This window comes from Salminus brasiliensis, chromosome 4, assembly GCF_030463535.1.
Source record: "Salminus brasiliensis chromosome 4, fSalBra1.hap2, whole genome shotgun sequence".
In the NCBI taxonomy this organism is placed as follows: domain Eukaryota; kingdom Metazoa; phylum Chordata; class Actinopteri; order Characiformes; family Bryconidae; genus Salminus; species Salminus brasiliensis.
Window position 1 is genome coordinate 39,144,810 of NC_132881.1, and position 18,587 is coordinate 39,163,396.

General features: G+C 39.6%; 1 protein-coding gene across 7 annotated transcripts in view; it reads left to right on the plus strand.

Moving 5' to 3' along the window:
• khdrbs2 (KH domain containing, RNA binding, signal transduction associated 2) overlaps window positions 1-18,587 on the plus strand; it is a 102,070-nt gene that overhangs the window by 38,380 nt on the left and 45,103 nt on the right. For all 7 annotated transcript variants that reach the window (XM_072678413.1, XM_072678409.1, XM_072678410.1 and 4 more), the window contains exons 4-5: window positions 5,874-6,020; window positions 14,152-14,279. In XM_072678413.1, the coding sequence (XP_072534514.1) occupies window positions 5,874-6,020; window positions 14,152-14,279 (275 nt within the window). The remainder of the gene's footprint in view (window positions 1-5,873; window positions 6,021-14,151; window positions 14,280-18,587) is intronic.

Below are 18,587 nucleotides of genomic sequence, written 5' to 3' on the forward strand. Positions count from 1 at the left end.
TCTGAGGACCTCAAGTCCTGTTTAAAGGGGCTTTCATTGAAATGTTATTAATGTATGTACCATGCACCCCAGCAAAATACTGAAAACGAGCTGCATGTGTGAATGACACAAAGCCTGAGGTTCACCAGTAAATGTAACTCAGTAATGTCCTGGGTTTCAAGTAAAAAAGGAGCTGAATTCTGCAGGTTGGTAGATCATCAGGACCAGGATTGAGCACCCCTGCCTTTACTGTAAACAGTGGTTACCTAGAAAATGTTATAACAAGCATTTAAACTGTTTTTATAGAACTTTTGTGGATAAATGGTTTTATGGATAAATATTTTGAATTAAATATTGGTTCATTCTGAAGAAAACTGCTTGATGCCACATTCAAGATTAGATTTTCAAACATTTCTTTTTTACCAGAAAACCTTTAAATGGGTTTGAAACTGAGATGTATTCTTTGTGGAGAACCCATATTTAAGTTCAAAAACCTCCAAGCTCTATAATGAACCACATTTCCAAGTTAATTTTGGACAGTGATGTTAGGTGTAGACTAAAACCCCAGTCAGATCTGATTAGTATTGATCCTGGCTAAGCTTTTTTTTAAGTTGCTGCAAGTGTGGTTTGGTCTCTCTTTTTTGTTTCTTAGCAGAACAGAGTGAATAAATGCCATCTTTGGGTTCCAGCATGATCTTTATTTATCCAGCTTCTGATTTAGATTTTTGTTTCCAGATCAGTTCAGTTTTATTGATGTAGAGCAGACTGAGTAGGTTAACATTGATTTGTTTACATACAGTGCTGCTATGAAAACACCCAGCTTGAGGCTTTAATATGAGATGCAACCATCTTACATAATGCCTTTCTGTAAGCCTGATTTGCTGCCTTGCCGTCCTCTTCTGTCTGTCAGTGAGACTGACACAGAGCCACATGAGCCAGAGCTGGCTCCTCGGCTTGTGAGATACGGATGTGCAATAGACACAGATTTCAGTCAAAACAAGATGCATAATTTATGCGTGAAGTCAGAGCTGTGCAATTTTCATGCCTGTGTTTCTCTCTGAGCTTAACTAAGCAGCACCTGGGCATGGAGCGAAGGCTTGTTTAGCGTTTCTCCCCCATGTGCCTCATGCGGAGCTTCTGTGGATCCTTTAAACATCTTATTATGCAAAACGTCTTAAAATAGTTTTTAACCAGAGTCATAAAATGTATGAAGAGGGCAATTTTGTTATTTAATGTATTAAAAGATGAATTAAATGATGTTATTGTGTACATTAAACTACCTCAGAATATCGCCCACCAAAAAAAACCACAAGTGGACAGAAACTGATCATTAATTAAGGCATAAAAGATGGGAGGACACACAAAGAAGATCATGGAAGGGAAGAAGAGAGCAGTTAGTGGAATTAAATAGGGAAATTCAGAAGATACATTGCCTGTCATGCATTCCCATTCCAGAATTGCGGGTACATTTCCAGGATTAAAATATTAAAACAATACTCATTGTTAACTGTGTTGTCGCTAAACTGAGTTGATGGTAACCCATGGGTTCAAGCAACACTGTATAGCTTTGTTACCTTAAAATAGCAGCTTTAAAATCATGCTCCAGTGCAAAATCTTGTGATGCTCTACTGCCTGGTAAAAGGGAGAATGGCGTTGCTGTCATTGCTACTCCAGGCTCAGAGGGCTCTCCTGCTCTACAGCTCAGCACGCTGATAACTGCAGTATGTAACTTTGGAGAAGTGGGCGGGTTACTGCTCACAAGAACTGTCCACTTGCTTCTTTGACTTTCAGTGACAGTGCTGTATCTCTCAGATCGTCCAGAAAAACGTGTCATTTAAGGGTTACTCAAAGCGTGAATTACACTTCCTGACTGTAGGGTGAATCCAGGAGCAAGAAATGCCAAGTTTCCATAGTGTTGCTTTAATCTTAAACAATTTCACAATAACATAACTGACCAATAATTAAAATACTTGTAATGTATCCTCAACATCTGTGGATACATTCCTCTGTGCAGAATAATGATAATGTATAATGTATAATGACAGGCCACATGTTTTATTGATTAGAACTGTTTGCAGATTTTGATCCCGTTCTATTACAGAGTTAACCAGTACACTGGGGCAGACTTTTACGTTTTAATTGGCATATTCTACAGAAAATGGATATTATATGCAGTTAATTTTCTAACATTCAATCGAGTAAGTATAAGAAACTTAAATTTAGACTTATTTCATGTTATTTCATGTTCATTCTAGCTAAAAGTATGAATCCGGAAGCGAAGACAGTCAATAACGTGAGAAGTGCATGTCCTTAAGTAAATATTTTGTGTACAGATTTTGTCTAAAATTTAAATAAAGCATTATAATAATGAGTGTTTGATACAGTTAGTATTATTTTTTATTCAAAACTAAATGAATAAAACATTTATTTTGAGAAAATAACTAAAGGGGGGACAAAAAGTTTACCCCCAATTCTGGAACTAACTGCATCCATGTTAGAAATGTCTTTCTCCGCATTTGGTACTGCCAATTAACCTACCCATTCATAAGTTCCTCTAGCACTTGCAATACTACCAACACTAGGAGGTTAAGGACTTAACACATCTATCAATACATGCAAACCCAACCACTGACTCTTCTCAAACCGCTAAGCAGCCGACATGCTCGGGCGACTGCGGCGGGTCCGCAGCTCTACCGCACCAGCTAACAGACACCTGTGCCAGTCAAAATGAGTGGAGAGTGTGCCATCTACCCACCCAGGGAGAGAGCACACTGAATTGTGCTCACTTCGACTCCGGCTGCGGATGGCAACGATTTTGACCAGTGTTTTGGTATGTTGAGAAATAAATGTATTTTACTGTTATTTATGTACATTTATTTGTGCAGCACATCATGATTCATTTTCCAGATTCATTGATTTGTAAATAGTACCAAGTAAGCCTGCTGTTCTAGACTGTTCTATACTTTATTGAAATTTATTTTCATTTGATAGTTATTTATTGTAGGTCATTATCAGAAGCAGGGCAACTCTTTCAAGTAGAAGCTGCACATTTATATATAATTCCAATTTAATAAAAAGTAAAACTAGGCTACTGAGCACTGAGGATTGAAGGATTGTACATGTACACTGAAGTCAGATCTCTGTTTGGTAATCTTGATCAGACAGTTATTGTTTGCTAACTGAGTCATCATTGTTTTGTCAAGTATTCAGTCAGTGATCTCGCAGCTGAGCGACTGAGCGGGTTTTGGCCTTCAGAAAGGTGAATTCTGCACTTTTGTTATCAGAGCTGCCCACTAATACTGTACAAATATCCTGCAGCTGTCAGTGCACCATGCCCCCCCCATTGAGAATAAATAAAAAGAGGGGAACACTTGTCATTATGTCATATTTGTAGAGTGTTCTGTCGCACTTAGACAGTTTTACTTCACTTCCTTTTGAAACTTATCCTGGAAGACAGACTCGGCTTTTAAAACAATAGAGCGCTTTGCTCGTGGACTGACATGAAAGCAAATTTAAAGCGCTCAGACGTAAGACGGGAAAACGTCAGTCATCTGAAAGTTCTTCTGTCTCAGAGAAGATGGTAAATAAAGCAGGTACGCTTCGTGTTTCTCTGAAGACAGTTTCTTCCTTTGCATCAGTCTGTGAGGGAAATGCTTTGTACATTTACAGTACAATATTTACACAACCACTGAGATTGAGAAGCTTCAGTACATTTGTATCAACATATAGGTCGACAGATTTAAGCCTTTTCTCTGCTGAACTGCTGAACACGTTTTCTGTTACCATTGCCATGCTTTTGGTGGTTAAATATTATTTATTTGAATTAGAATTAATTATTATATTTCTTTGCCCCTTATGACAGACTTTGTGTCAGACTGTATACAGTATATCTTAGGGCTGAGTGATATAGGTGATAAGGTAATGCTGTGTACCACAGTATTTCAGAAAGTTGACAGTATCTCAAAGGATGAGGATGGCAATTGTGTATCACAATTGCAACAAATCGTTACAAAAGTTACTTAGTAAAAAAAAAGCCAGTAAACTACATTGGCTTTAAGTGAAGGGTATGTTTTGTTGTTTCTCCTGTAAAGTTGCAATTTTGATTCCGATAGTCACCAAAAACTGTATACCATCTATTGTTCCACCACATTTTGGAAACCCCTATTTTTCCTCAAAACCATTCACTACCTCTGGGAGCTGTACCACAGTGTTACAGTGACTCTCTTTTTTTGGATTTCATTTACGCTTGGCATTAAAATGCATCCCCAGAGTGACCACATGAGATCCGAGATCCAATTGTCCACGTAAAAGGACCTCAAATCCCGTTTTACTTCCTGTAACTGACTGCAAACTTGGTTTCTCTCCTGCTACTACCAGCATAGTACAGGCTGTCAAAATACCATTTAAAACAGGCAGTGAATAATCTGCGGTCACATCACTGCTGTGATTTCTGCAGTGGTCAGCGCCACTACTGTCCAGAGAACGCTTTGGGAACAACAGAAAAGTCAAGACTGGTGGGAAGGAATTGTGTCTTGTTTCACTGGTTCTCCAGAAAAACAACACTCCTGGTTCGGCTGTCTTGGCAACACTGAGGCACGGTTTTGAGTGACCATGAGCGGTCTCCGACTGCATCACAATGCATTCTGGGAGTGTTTACACCAATCTTTTCATGTGGTAATGTGAAATCCTAATGTTCATGCAAAGTGTAAACAGCCTTGAAGAGCTTGAGGTTTTCGTTCACTGCTGAGAGACTGCAGCAAAGGCAGGACTTGAGTATTTAACTAGCAGTTCTTAACTAAATCATGGGACTGGACAGCTATGCAGGCCCATTATTTAGCAGGTTAGTTAGGCTAAAAATAATAGCGTTCTATTTTTCCAGTGGCATGGCTGCAAAAATCTGCATGTTTTGTTTCACGCATAATGAAGTGGTGGGTTACTCAGGGCAAAATTTGTTCTCGCACTGGTGCTCCTACATCAAAATTCTGCACGCATTTAAAAACAAGGAGTAAATGGGAGCGTTTTGCTCACCCTGTGGAACCCTGTAAGTTGGCGTAGTTATGAGAGTGAAGAATAGAAGTGTGGACCCACATTCGAGCCCTTAGGGTTTACCAACTGAAGCATGACTGGAACATTGCAGAATTAAAATAACGAGAGTGCCTTCTGACCTTCATTGAAAAGAACTGTATGGTGGAAATGAAGTGATTGGGTCACATTTTTGCAGACATTGTATCAGTTATCATTTAGTGTTAAATCATAAATGAAGAGGCTGCAGGGGTGTGCATCACTGATCAAGCATCTGTTAATGCCCCCGCCGCCAAAGCTCTCCAGACTTTGAGTACAAGCTAGAGCCAAAGGTAATCAACATGAGAAGGTAATGTAGGCTGCAGTAATTATAAGCTTTCTGAAGAATAGTTACTGACGACCTTCAGCAATCAAAGCCACTCTGGAAGCTGGAAACAGATATATCCTCCGTATTCCTCTTCCCCAGGGAGGCTTTAATCTGAGAGGAGGCAACAGAGGTTTATTGCTTTTGAACAGTCCTCCACACCCACATTTCTGTTTGTGCATATTACATTGCATGAAATTATTGTTACGTCTTCTTCCAGCTTCACATCACAGTGTTTTATCATGTATTATTATGGGAGGTTGGCTGTTTGTTTGCACGCATCTCCCATTTCAGCCTGAATAACGAAACGTGATGACTGAAAATGACTCGGGTACCAAACGGTGCTGCTTTTCATTAGCATACGTGCCGAAATTCGGTTTATCAACATGTGCTCACTGCCCAGAGAAAGTAGATATCTCGACAGTACGACAAATGTCTTGAGTGAGTAGACTTTTTCATTTTTACAAGGCTTGGCTCAAGTGATCTGACCGAAATTTCTCATTTCCAGGAAGAAGAGCTGAGGAAAAGTGGGGAGGCGAAATACGCCCATTTGAGCAACGATCTCCATGTTTTAATTGAAGTCTTTGCACCACCTGGAGAGGCCTATTCCCGCATGAGCCATGCCTTGGAGGAGATTAAGAAATTCCTGGTTCCTGTAAGTTCATTCAGACGTTTTTTTTTTTCATTTACTCCAACTCCTGCAGGGTAATTGCGAGTTGAACATGAGCCTGGGTTTGCTCCAGTTCTCTGATTAAGTCTCCAACTCTAGCTCAGCCACTACTTTCTACATGCTAATTAAAAAGACGATTTCGAAGGTTAAGCATGTGGTTAAGCACAGCATGAGGGAGGTGCTGGCCGGACAAAGCGGACATGGTCCTCGTGGAATTTTCTGGAATATTCTTCACACTGTTGTTCATAACTCGCTTTGATGCAGTATGATCATATCATTATAAGAAAACCTTGTATCACCAAAGTTTAACTTTAAAAGAAAAATGAACAATAACTTTAAAATACAGTTGGAAGACAGAATTGGAAGTTTTGCATTGATTACTAATAAAATGTGGTTTGATCGTGATAAAAGTCACAATTGTAGACAAACACAATCTAACTAAACTAATTAAATGCAAAATCCACATAAAGTAAACCTTCACAGTGCAGGCTAGAAAAAGTAAGTCAACCCTTTAATTTAATAACCTGTAGGTCCACCTTTAGCAGGAATCTCCACACATTTCCTGTAGCTGCAAGTAAGATTTGCACAGCGTTGAGGACGTATTTTGGAGCACTTCTCCTTACAAATGCGTTTCATTAGTTCATCTATATTTTTGGGATGCTTTGTGTGCACAGCCCTGTTAAGGTCATGCTACAGCATCGCATTTGGGTTAAAGACGGGACTGATTTCTGTTTCAGCTCCATTCATCTTCGGTTTTCTTAGCGTAACATTTCACTTGGATATAAAAGGTTTTTCAAACAGTATAATTAAAAAAAGCAGCTAATTGTACAGCACATGAACACCCTTTATTACCCAAATGAGCATTACATACAAGTTATTCCTAGCAACCATGCAAGACCTGGTAGACCTCCAAAAGCTTTCATCTTTAAGTAAGAGGAGGACACTCAACTCCACTCTTGCTTCAAGCATGTGTGAATGTACAGAAAACAGGCAAAAAATTGCTGATGTGAGTGCAGTAAATAAAAACTGTAATAAGTGTGAGGTATGGACTGAATACTGAAACATTTAGTATTATGTACAGCTGTTGAAGCTTCTGAACATGGTTTGTCCATAACTGGGCATTATTCACATTCCATTGACATTGCCGTTTTTATTAATGTTTCCATATATTGCAGGAGGCATAGATTCAAATGGAATGAAAAAGCGACTCTCAGCATTTCTCCTTCTACTGCTCTAACAAGAACATTAATGTATTCAAGCGTTAATAAGCAATGTAGGAGGGGGGAAAGCCCTGTGAGGCACTGTGTTTTCCTTGGGCCCGAAGCATTTACCAATAATTAATGTGCCTACTGTATATCAGTGCATGGTCTAGACTGTAAATATGGGTGCTTCTGTGTGAGGTGTTGGCTGCGAGGTGAGAAACATTCAGAGATTCTCATGCTGCTTTACCCATCCTGCCCTGGGCTTTACAGCATAGCATCAGCCTCTGAACACACAGCTCTGCCTCATCAGCAGTACTGCAGGCTTTGTGTTGTATTCCCACTTTCACCCCGGCTATAGCCTGGACATACATTTCAAACAGATGGGAGCTCTCTAAGGTGCAAAGGCTGGACAAGCCAAATGCTTGTAACGTCTTCTTGACCTTTTTTCAAGCTGGTTCTTTTGTTATAAGAACCTGAATTTACATTTCACTGCTTATGTTTTGCTGAGGTCAGGGCCGTGAAAGAATGGAGTGATATTAAAAGGAGATTAAGGGAATTTACATGTTAATGTGGTTTAGGGGCAGATTGGACCATGAAGACTGGGCTTAGTCACTAACAATTACAAACTACTGGCAAGATTCAGCAACAGAAGGCTAGGTTGGGTAATAGCTTCCATTTTTTTCATACCTATGTGTTCTAACTATACAACTGTCCAGTTACTTTTGAACTACATTGTACACCAATCAGCCAGTCGTTAGTACCACTGCCTAATACCTGCCTAATATTGAGTGAGGCCACCTTGCACCACCACAACAGATGTAACTATTCGGAAGCATGGGCTCCACAAGACCCCTGAAGGCATCCTGTGGTACCTGTAACCAAGATGTTCAGCAGATCCAGTAAGTCCTGTAAGTTGTGTGGTTATGCCTACATGAGCTTCAGTGAGCCTTAGGTGCCCATGACCCTTTCACAGGCTCAACGGTTGTCCTTCCTTGGACTACTTTTGGTAGGTACTGACTACTGCGTACTAGGATCACCCACAAGACCTGCCTGCCATTTTGGAAATGCTCTAAACCAGTCATTTGGCCATCACCATTTGGCCCTCATCAAAGTGGCTCAAATTTGTATGTAACTTGCCCTGTTTTTGTCCTGTTTCTAATACACCACCTTCAAGAACTGACTGTAATGCCTAATATCTCCTCCCTCCACAGATTCCACTGTAGATAAGGATCATTAATGTTTTTTACTACTGCTCTACAAAGCCCAGTTTCACTTAAAACGTAATATAACATTGTGGTCTTTCATAGTAAGCAGTAGACACTGCCTTTTTAAGAAAGAGCTGAATCATTTCTACCCCATTTAGGGGTTTGTAAAATTCGGTCAGACACTAAAGAGACTTGAATTATAAAATTGAAAGATTTCTGCCCGTTTTTGTTTTCTCGGTTTTTGGATTTGAGCAGAGTGGGACTATAGAGCACTGAAGTGGAATCATTTAAAATTAAGGCTGTGTTTCTGTCAGTTCCACCCCTCACACACTGTACTGGACACACAATATAGGACTTGTTCTTAATTTAGCAGCCAGTAACACATCCTGGCAACTAAGTTAAAATAAGAAAGTGTTGTCAGTCACTCTTAATCATGTTTCAGTGGTAGATGGCTGTATATTCTTTACAAAAATAAAGGTTCTTCAAATTATACCATAGAAGAACCACTTTTAGCTCCCCAAAAGTGGTTCTTTTATGGCATCTCTCAAAGATCCATTTGAAGCACACTTGTTTTTCAGAGTGTAATGTTAGTGGTCTTGTCCAACATTTATGTTTATATGTCACTTTTAGACATATTGTGAATCTGTCAGTCGTTCTTTACAGTGTTCAAAATGTCATGATGAATGGACCAAAAGAAATGCTCTGGAATTACTTGGAATTGACTTAATTCTAATGACTTGGAATTAAATTGACTACCATTGTAAATTAAGAAGATTTTCTTCTCCTGTAGAGTTGTCAATTAACAGATACAATCATTTTCAATGACAGCAGCAATAGGTGAAAGACAAAATGATGTTGGTATATATATTTTATATATACCAACATATATATTTTAAATGTTATATAATATTTAAAATATATATGTTGAAATAATAATATATTTTAAATGTTATATTTTTTTCTTGTGGAAACGTACACATTTAAATCAAGTAAATTCTGTGCATATTGTTTTTCTTCCATATGCCGTGTGCTTTGTGCCTTATAGGTATTTTTAAACAATAGATTCTGAATTGTGGAGAGAAGATATGACTATACACTAACTGGATTCATTTCTTTCATGAAGGATGGAATGGCATAATTCTGGTAACGGTATGCCTTGGCTTCACAGTAATGAGTTTCAGTCTGTATGCAAGTGGCTCTTCTTAGAGATTGTTGCCTGGTTGGAGGGAGACATTCTAAAGCTGGGATCAGTGCCATGAGTTGGCAAATTTCAGGCAGATGTGTGTGTCTCTTTACGAGAGTGGCTGTTCCAAGAATGTCAAGGGTTTTCTGAGTAGCTTGTGTAGGAAGCCAGAATGAAACGACAGTCTTCTTTTTGTTAAAAAGCTATGCATTCTATTACACGGGCTTATGCTTTAAGGCAGAATGTTGTAGAGACTTGGGTCATCATAACTGAAGGCTTTTCTGTGTCTAATATGCCTTTCGTTTTGGGATTAACTGAAAGATAACTAGTGCTGAGGGATTTATAAGCATGACTTATTAATGATCTCCTATTAGACAGCAGAGGGCTAAACGGCTAGTGAGAGGCAAGTCAATTCTACTCAGAAATAATATTCCATATAACAGTGTCCTCCAAAACAAGCTCAAATACATATTAAGACGCGGGTAGATTTATTTTCTGTGCACAGATTTAGTATTGACAGCTTTCAGTTTATGTAAGTACAGTTACTGACTGTTATTTTTATCAAAATAATAATAATAATAAAAACGTCTGTCTAATTTTGACTTCACTGCCAGCTGCGTCAGTTAAAAAGCTCACAGTATGCATCTGATAGCACCAGCACCTGTAAATCAGACATTCAGTGAGCATATTTTGCTACAGGCAGACTGCAGTGGCAATAGACGACTGCAGGTCAAAGACTTCTTGGCCATAAAAATGTACATCCATAATTATATGCGAGATCACGTTTCGTGTTTTGCTTTCGGCTGGGTCTTAGGGTGTTCGCTATAATGAATAACTTGTCCAAAGCGAGTCTTTACATGGTTTTAATCTGTAAGTAGCTGACCTAGGGCATTTGTGGCTCCCTGTCTTTACACAGACTCAATGCAATGCCATTGCCATTCAAATCTGCTTCGGAAACTTAATTAGCTTTGCCATCAGATGCCCTTCATGATGAATCCATCACGGTATCTATTACATCTGTTTTGCATGAAACGCATTTCCTTCCACAAGTCACCTGAGTCTTCTGTGTCTGAGATAAAGAGAAAACATGGGAAATTAAATTATTTTTAGAATGCTTTAGGTAAAATGGTACACGATTAATCTTTCATGTATTTCCTTACACTGTATATGCAGGCTAATTTTCATCACCAGTTAAGCAGTTTAGTGAGTTTAGTGAGTCTTAATACTGTATTCAATATATAAATAGAAGTGCTGATGATTCTGCGTAAAACTGCTTTTCTCAACCTATAGACATCTGTGTTATGTATATTATGAATACATCAGTGTAAATATCCATATAATGTATATTTCTTGACAGCTTGTGGGCACACATTTATAACTTTAGGGCGTTTTCACACTGGGACCGCTTTAGCATCTAAAGTAGACTTAGAGCTTTGCAGTCATGATTTATTCTGAAAATGTGAATATGTCAAAAGAACTCAGACCTTTCTAAATGGACTGAAATGAAACCACCTCTTGAGGAGATCTCAGTTTGGTTAGTTTATAGTTTGTTTTGTAATTTACTTTATTACTGTATTGTGAGATGTAAAGCGGCCTGGGTGCGCTTCATATTTTGTTCCATGCATAGAAACTCAAGGCTTGTTGTAACCTAAAAAAACTTCAAAACAATTGATGGCAAACAATGGCTGCACATGAAATTGTATGATCTCAGTAAGCGACCAATGCACTTCTGGAAAGAGGACCACATTAAACACACTAAAATAGTAAGGTTTTAAAAATTTTAAAGGAAAAGGAAAAGGAAAGTAAATGAGACAAACGTACATGAATACACATGACAAAATCAGAGCAGGCGGTGTCCAGACACACTAGATTTTGTCATTTTGCAGTGGGATCTGAGCAAGTGCATGCAGTAATGCCGCAAAGGTCCTTGTGTTACATAGCTGGGGTCTGAGCTGTGAATGAGTTGTGGTTTGAATAAAAAGTGGTCTGAGATCTCATCAGGGCTAAAGAGGACCAGAAAAAGAATTCTGTTCTCTAAAAGGTTCACCTCCACTGTATGCACACAAGGCACTGAGGTTTTCCATTATAAAACAGTACCCATTACGGGAGGAGTGTACTCTGTCTCTCGCTGTGCTCTATGAGGCACGTTACATGAAAAGTGCTATTGACTTTTATCAACTATTTAATGTACGTCATGTATAATCATGCGTCTTTCAGCCAGATTGCTATTGCAGTGGAAATAATGACAAAATAAAAGCTCAATGCTTTGCAGCTATGCTGTCGGCACTGCTGAGTGGAAAGTGCCATTAGACAGCTGAGATGTTGTTTAACTGTATGACAACATTACAGGCTGATTTTGAACACAAAACTTCACCACAGTGTTACAGAACCATGTGAAATGTATCTAAACCTAACTTTTAGCATGAGAATCTGTTCTTTCAGAGAAAAAAACTGTTGGTAGGATTTTAAGCAGACTCTGGAGATGTGGTGCGCACTGTTCTACTGTGCAGCAACACCTGCACAAATGTGACCTTCATTAAATGTCATCAGGCATCAGCAGAACCTTTACTGTATCCTTATCACAGAATTAAGCTTCAGAATCTTTTAAAAGATCACCTAAACCAGTCGGATGCATGTTGTAAACAGATTCTGTGGACTAGTGAAGTTAAATTAGGACACACATGAGTAAAGGTATGTTTGAACAAAAAAAGGTAGAGAATTTCATGAAAAGAACACCTCTCCAACTGTTAAGCAGGGGGATAGATTAATTATGCTTTGGGCTTGTGTTGCAGCCAGTGGCACTGGAAACGTTTACTGGTCGAGGAAAGAACCTATTGTTTGTTATTCTGGAAGCAAACATCACACTGCCTATAAAAATCTTAAGATGAAGAGGGTGTCTTTGCAGCAGGATAACGATCCTAAACACATTGAAGGTTTTGCTATGGCCCTAACAGTCCTCCGACCTAAACATAATCATAAATCTGTGGATAGACCTCAACAGAGCGGTGCAGCAAGATGGCTCAAGACTCTCACAGGATTAGCCTTCTGCAAGGAGGAATGAGCGAAAATCCCTCAAATAAGAACTGAAATACTCTTAGCTGGTTATAAAAAGTGTTCACAAGCTGTGATACTTTCAAAGGGGGTGTTACTAAGTACAGGCCGTGCAGGGTGCCCCACATTTTGCATGCTACTCCATCTAGCCATCTATTTATCTATCTATTTATTTACTGTACGCATGTATTTACAATACTCTGCTACATGGCAGATCTATAAAGATTTAACTCAGTTTACATAAAACACGGTAGAGAGTGAGTTTGTGCCAGAAAAAGCAAACAAACATGCAAAAAAGAGAGATTGAACAGAAGCGAAGAGGAAAAGGAGGGAAAGTGGGCTGCTCAAGTTCTAAATCCCAAGCAACACGGCCCTTATTGATTGTTGACTGGATCTCCATGAAAAGGCCACTCTCATCTAACTGCCATTTCTAATATTTGCCTGTGCCCAGCTGTTACGGCAAACAGGAAGGGGAATAAGTGGTTTGTGGAAATGAGGCTCCGTTTATCTGCCTGTGGCACTGACAAGATAATAAAATAAGCGCTATCCACGCTGTAATCGGCCTTGTGATTCAGGGCCCTGTCATGTTCAATCAAATGAGAGAGAGGGACTTTATAAATGCAGGAAGTAGCAGTATTCTTTCACAACAATGTGCTGATAGCTGGTGTCAAGCAAAGTTAATACTTCATCTGTCTCACGTTCTTACGTTGCCTTCTTTACTATCTAAGTGAAAGATGTATAGGCATCTGAATCTCATTGAATGCAGTGTGTGTTTAGCAGGTCCTATGAAATGGTTGGAGCACCGTGCTGAGCTTCCCCCACTTCATGTAAAACTGGAGCAGTCAGTAGGACTCTACATATAGCCTATTATGGGAGTTCTCCACAGGGCTTGATCGTTTGCAACTCGTACAGGGCCGGATAATTTTATGAATTAAGTGTGATAGAGCAGGCAAAATGCTAAAATGCGCAGAGCTGCGCCGTTCATAAAATCGCCATTCATCATCTGCTAGAAAGCAGCAAGCAGTAACGGCAACAAAGCATGGACAAATATAACTTCTGATATAACACATTTAGTCTAACACCCAGCATGACTAATGTGTTTAAAAACCAATAGAATGCTTTGCAGAAAAAGTTGGTGAAAGCCTGCCTTGCCGTTTAGGATGAACTAGCATATGCCGCTTAGGCTTTTTATCTCGGCTTGGTGCTGCTGAGGGGGGAGAGAAAAACTTCCTGGCAGCACATTTAAAACTCCTGGCCTACAGTCTGCTAATCTGGCAATACATTTAAGGCTCAGTCACTTTGACATTGATTTGCGTGAAAAAGTGCATCCAACTGAATCATTTGTTTCTTTTTCCAGCACTTTAAGAGCGGTGTATCTGTAGGCCCATGTGGTGGCTGACAGAAACTGTTATGATGTGGCGGATTAATCTGGTGGGGTTATTTAATGTTCTGCACACTGCTTTCTCCCCCCACAGGACTACAACGATGAAATCAGGCAAGAACAGCTCCGTGAGCTCTCCTACTTGAATGGCTCCGATGACCCGAGCAGAGGGAGGAGCGTGCGAGGACGTGGCATACGGATCACCTCCACAGCTACCACACGGTACGCTTCAGCCTGTCTAGAGAACTAAAATGCAGCCGGAGAACATTCTGCTCCATAGCACCAAGTTTAAGATTTAAACTTGGCTTGGGAGACACAGTCATTAGGGCTTTGTATTTACAAGAACCTAGCAATACAATACACATTATATACAGGGGTTACAATTCAGTACAATTACAGATACTGTAAGCATAATATTAAAAAAGGCATATGCATTAAATCTGAGTAAGAGAAAAGTTTTTTATGCAGTCAGAACCGTGGAAAGGCTGAGTATAACACTGCTATCTAGTGGGGCTCCGAGTGGCTCAGTGGACTAATGAGCTACCACTATGGCCCGGGGGACATGAGTTCAAATTGGCCCAGCTCTTTCTAGGTGGGTAGATGGCGTGTATTGCCCTCCCCGCACTCTTAAGCCATGTTGGCCAGCACAGGTGTCTGTTAAGTGGAGTGGTGGAGCTGGGGACCCAGCGCTTTACTCTGAGCGTGTCAGCTGACCGACAATGCCGCATCTGTGTCAGTTCGAAAAAAGGCGATGGATGGCTTCGCATGTATGGGAGAAGTCCTTAACCTTCTAGTGTCAGGAACATTGCTTGTGCTAGCACAAAATGAACCACAGTCTGCCACTAATCTTTACGTGTAAACTATTCATAAAAAATCAATGCTGTTTTTGAAAATCAATACAGTATTGCAGAACATAATATCACAATACTTTGATATTTTCTTACTCACCCACAACAGTCATGACAAAAAATTTAAACCTGTTTAAATATATATATAAATATGACCTCTGCCTTTAATCCATCCATGCAGTGAACACACAAGCACACTAGTGATCCAATGCGCACAGTGACCGTGAGCACACGTGCCCTGAGTGATGGGCAGCCATCACTGCAGCACCCATGGAGCAGAGAGGGTGAAGGTCCTTGCCCAGCAGTGGCAGCTTCCCGAACCCACAACCACCACTGACCCTGCTGAACCACCACTGCCCCTTGATCTTTGTTTAAATAACATTGAGAGAGGGTAATTTAACAAAACAAACTGCAAAATGTAATTAATAGAAATACAATGTTCTTGTGAGGAAATAGTTAGGACACACCCACATTTATTACTACTTAAAATAGCTAAAATTAATATCAGGTGCAGCACATCAGCTACTGATGATTAAAACATTGCTAGAGAAAATTTTGGAGGAGAGCTTTGGTTTCCTTTTAATTGTTAAAGTGAGTGGAATCACTGTGACAAGATCCAGAAAGCTTCCTGATGCCTTCAGCAAGAAGTTTGGAAACTTATACAGTAGTAGGAAGGGAGAATGCGTGAGCGAGAACAACTAAAGCTGGGGTAAATGCAGACCACAGCGGTCCAGAAATATGACATTTGAACATGACCGGACCTGAGGCTGACAAATATTTGAGAAGGTATGTCAGAACCTGACTGAATCTGATCTGAACAGTCGGGTCCTGTCGGGTTCGGACAGTTAGTTCAGATATATATAAATATAACTCTGACCTGCTGCTTAAATCATCACCGCTACCTTTCAAACCCTGCACTTTTGCATGCTTCAAAGATATTGAGGGCAGTTATCAAAGAATGAACTCATCACAGGTGAGAACTGACTGAACTGATGCTTTGTTCGAATGCGACCTGCCGAGTAAAGCTAGTTTTTACACTCAACACATCTGTGCACTGCTTGATTATGAAAGTGCCCTGAGCACCTTTGGCTCAAAGCAATGTTTGAGGTTCTCAGATGAAACTGTAATTGCCACTCATCAAACGCGCATGTTAAACTCACCATCATACATTATTCAAGGCTTTCATATCCTAAACATGCTCCTTTCTTTAATTTATATTTAATTCGTTCCGCGCTTGCCCCGGCTTGCCGCACTCTTAGAAGAGCCAGAATTCCCTTGACAGAGCGACAGCTTGCACTACCTCAGGTGCTAATGGGTCCAAAATGCAGCTCCTATGTTTGTTGCAGTCGTCAGTTACAAACCAAAAGCTCTTTCTCTCCTTGTTGTTCTGCTTATGGTGCTCCAAGAAGTCGTTACTGTAAAGCAGCATGGGCTGGATAAAGAGAGTGCTGATGGGGGCAGAATTCTTTGTAGGGTCTTTGAATTTGAGAAGATGGAATGGAAATCTTTATCTGAACCTAAACAGCTGCTGTTCACCAGTGCTGCCACAGCTACCATACATTAAATATAGAAAGACTATTAAATATAGAAAGACTATTAAATATAGAAAGGCCTGCATTCCACACTGACTATTAGTAACATTCCCCATGCAGCCTGTTTTGTCAAAACTGCTTATATGCTGTCTAAAAGAAGTTAAAGTGCTAGAAGAAGTACCAGGATCCAACTAATTCTCAGATAAGAAATTATGCAGGTCATCGCTCAGCCTGCAGGATCTGCTTTTCTGGAAAGCCATTTTCTTTGCACAGTCTATGCAATATATGATGGAGTACATCATCTTTTCATCAGGAATTTGGCCACTTTTACTCTTGCACTGTAATTACAGTAATTATTAATAAATTCAAGTTGAAATCTTGAAATCAGAGTTGAAATCGAATACAGCTACATCTAGATTACAGTCATCTAAGTAGAACATTTTCTGTAATGCTTTTGTTTATGCAGAGTTTTGGTTTAGTTTTCTGAGTAAAAATGCAGTGAAAGTGTATTCTGTACACGATTCTAGAGCACACAGCAAAACCGTACTTCTGTGCGAATCAGATGCGGCATCACCATCAAAACACAACATTTTGTTGAGTTTTTCTAAGAGTGAAAAGTGTCAGGAGTGTTTTTTGCATATCAGATTTAGAAATACTGGTGCTTTTAGCCTGAGGAAAATACTGAGGAAATTCTGCTTAGAGGTACCTTCATGGCAAGTATGAAATGAGGCACCCTGGTAAAATACCATTCAAGGACTGCAAGTCTGAGTGATGAAAAGCCAAACCTTACAGATAAAAGTATCCCAGAAATTTCCTGGGTTTGATTGTAAAAGCAGCTTCACTGAAACCAGAGAATGTTTATTATTATTATTATTATTATTATTATTATTATTATTACTATTTACTTAATTTGTTGGTAAGAAACTGGAATCTCTATGTTTTTGAAACTCTTTAGATATTATCTTAGAAATTCCCACCGATTAGCTAGGATTCCCCCTGTATCACATGATGCCACCAGGGCTGGGAGGCTGAAATGTATGGGCTAGTTTCACAGCATTTTTATGGATTGCCAACAACACAACTTTACTGAACAGCTGAACATGCTTGGAGGAGAACACTAACTACTAGTTCTGTTCATCAACAGATGCCAATTTTATCTAGCATTGCACTGAGTGATTGGGGACAGGTAGGAGAGTTCGGTCAATTCTGCTGTTTGGGACTCTTGGACATGGATGGCTGTGGCATCACCGAGGATCAAAATGGCAATGTCTCAGTGCTATGGTCAGTGCTTTTGATAGGAGCTTCAGTACTCGCCTTTTGATCACAGTCAACATCTGCTATATAAAACTTTTTGTTTCTACTATTCTGTTAATAGTTATCTCTAGCCAGTCATTCTGGTCATGTGCCACCATTGTACATACACATAGAATATGAGTACATCTTTTGAATTTCCACTACCGAGTACTGAACTGACAGTAAAGGCTTAGTGCATGTTTGCAAGTGCAAGGCTTTTGGTGTGTTGGTTTATGTTTCCGGAAGAAGGCTTTCCAAGGATTTCTAGAAAGCACATTTAAAAAGAAATAAAACAGAATTTTAGGAAGAGCGTAGTTCGTGCCCTGCGGCTCAAAAATCACCTGTGAGAACTGCTCTCAGCTGAGTTTCAGCATGTTCAAATATTAGTGTGTTCTACAGGCTGCTGTTTGAAAAGTGTAGGAAGGAAGACATTCAGGGCTGGGGTTCGAGCACAAAACCAGAGCAAAACACTTACTGTTTCCCAAGTGTGGCAAAGAGTAAGACAGATTGAGATTGCACTGTTTTTGAACAGTTTGCAGTTTCACCTTACTGGGCATTTTGGTGGTTTAATAACATGTCTAGGATAGAAATAGAAGTCTGTTAAAGACTTTTTGTTGTTGTTGCTTGCTTTTTTTCTTTTTTTTTTTGTGGCCGTATAATGAGAAAGTGTTAAAACTAACAAATGTAGGCTCTGAACCTCTGAACCTCTGAGCCTATAGAGACTATAACATTAAATTAGCCAGTTGTTTCAGTATGGGTGAATTGAGACAACTGGATGAGTTCAGTATCAGAATCAGTATCACAGAACATTGTATCTCCATTTAAAATTTTTTGATTTTGAATCCAATGGACCAATC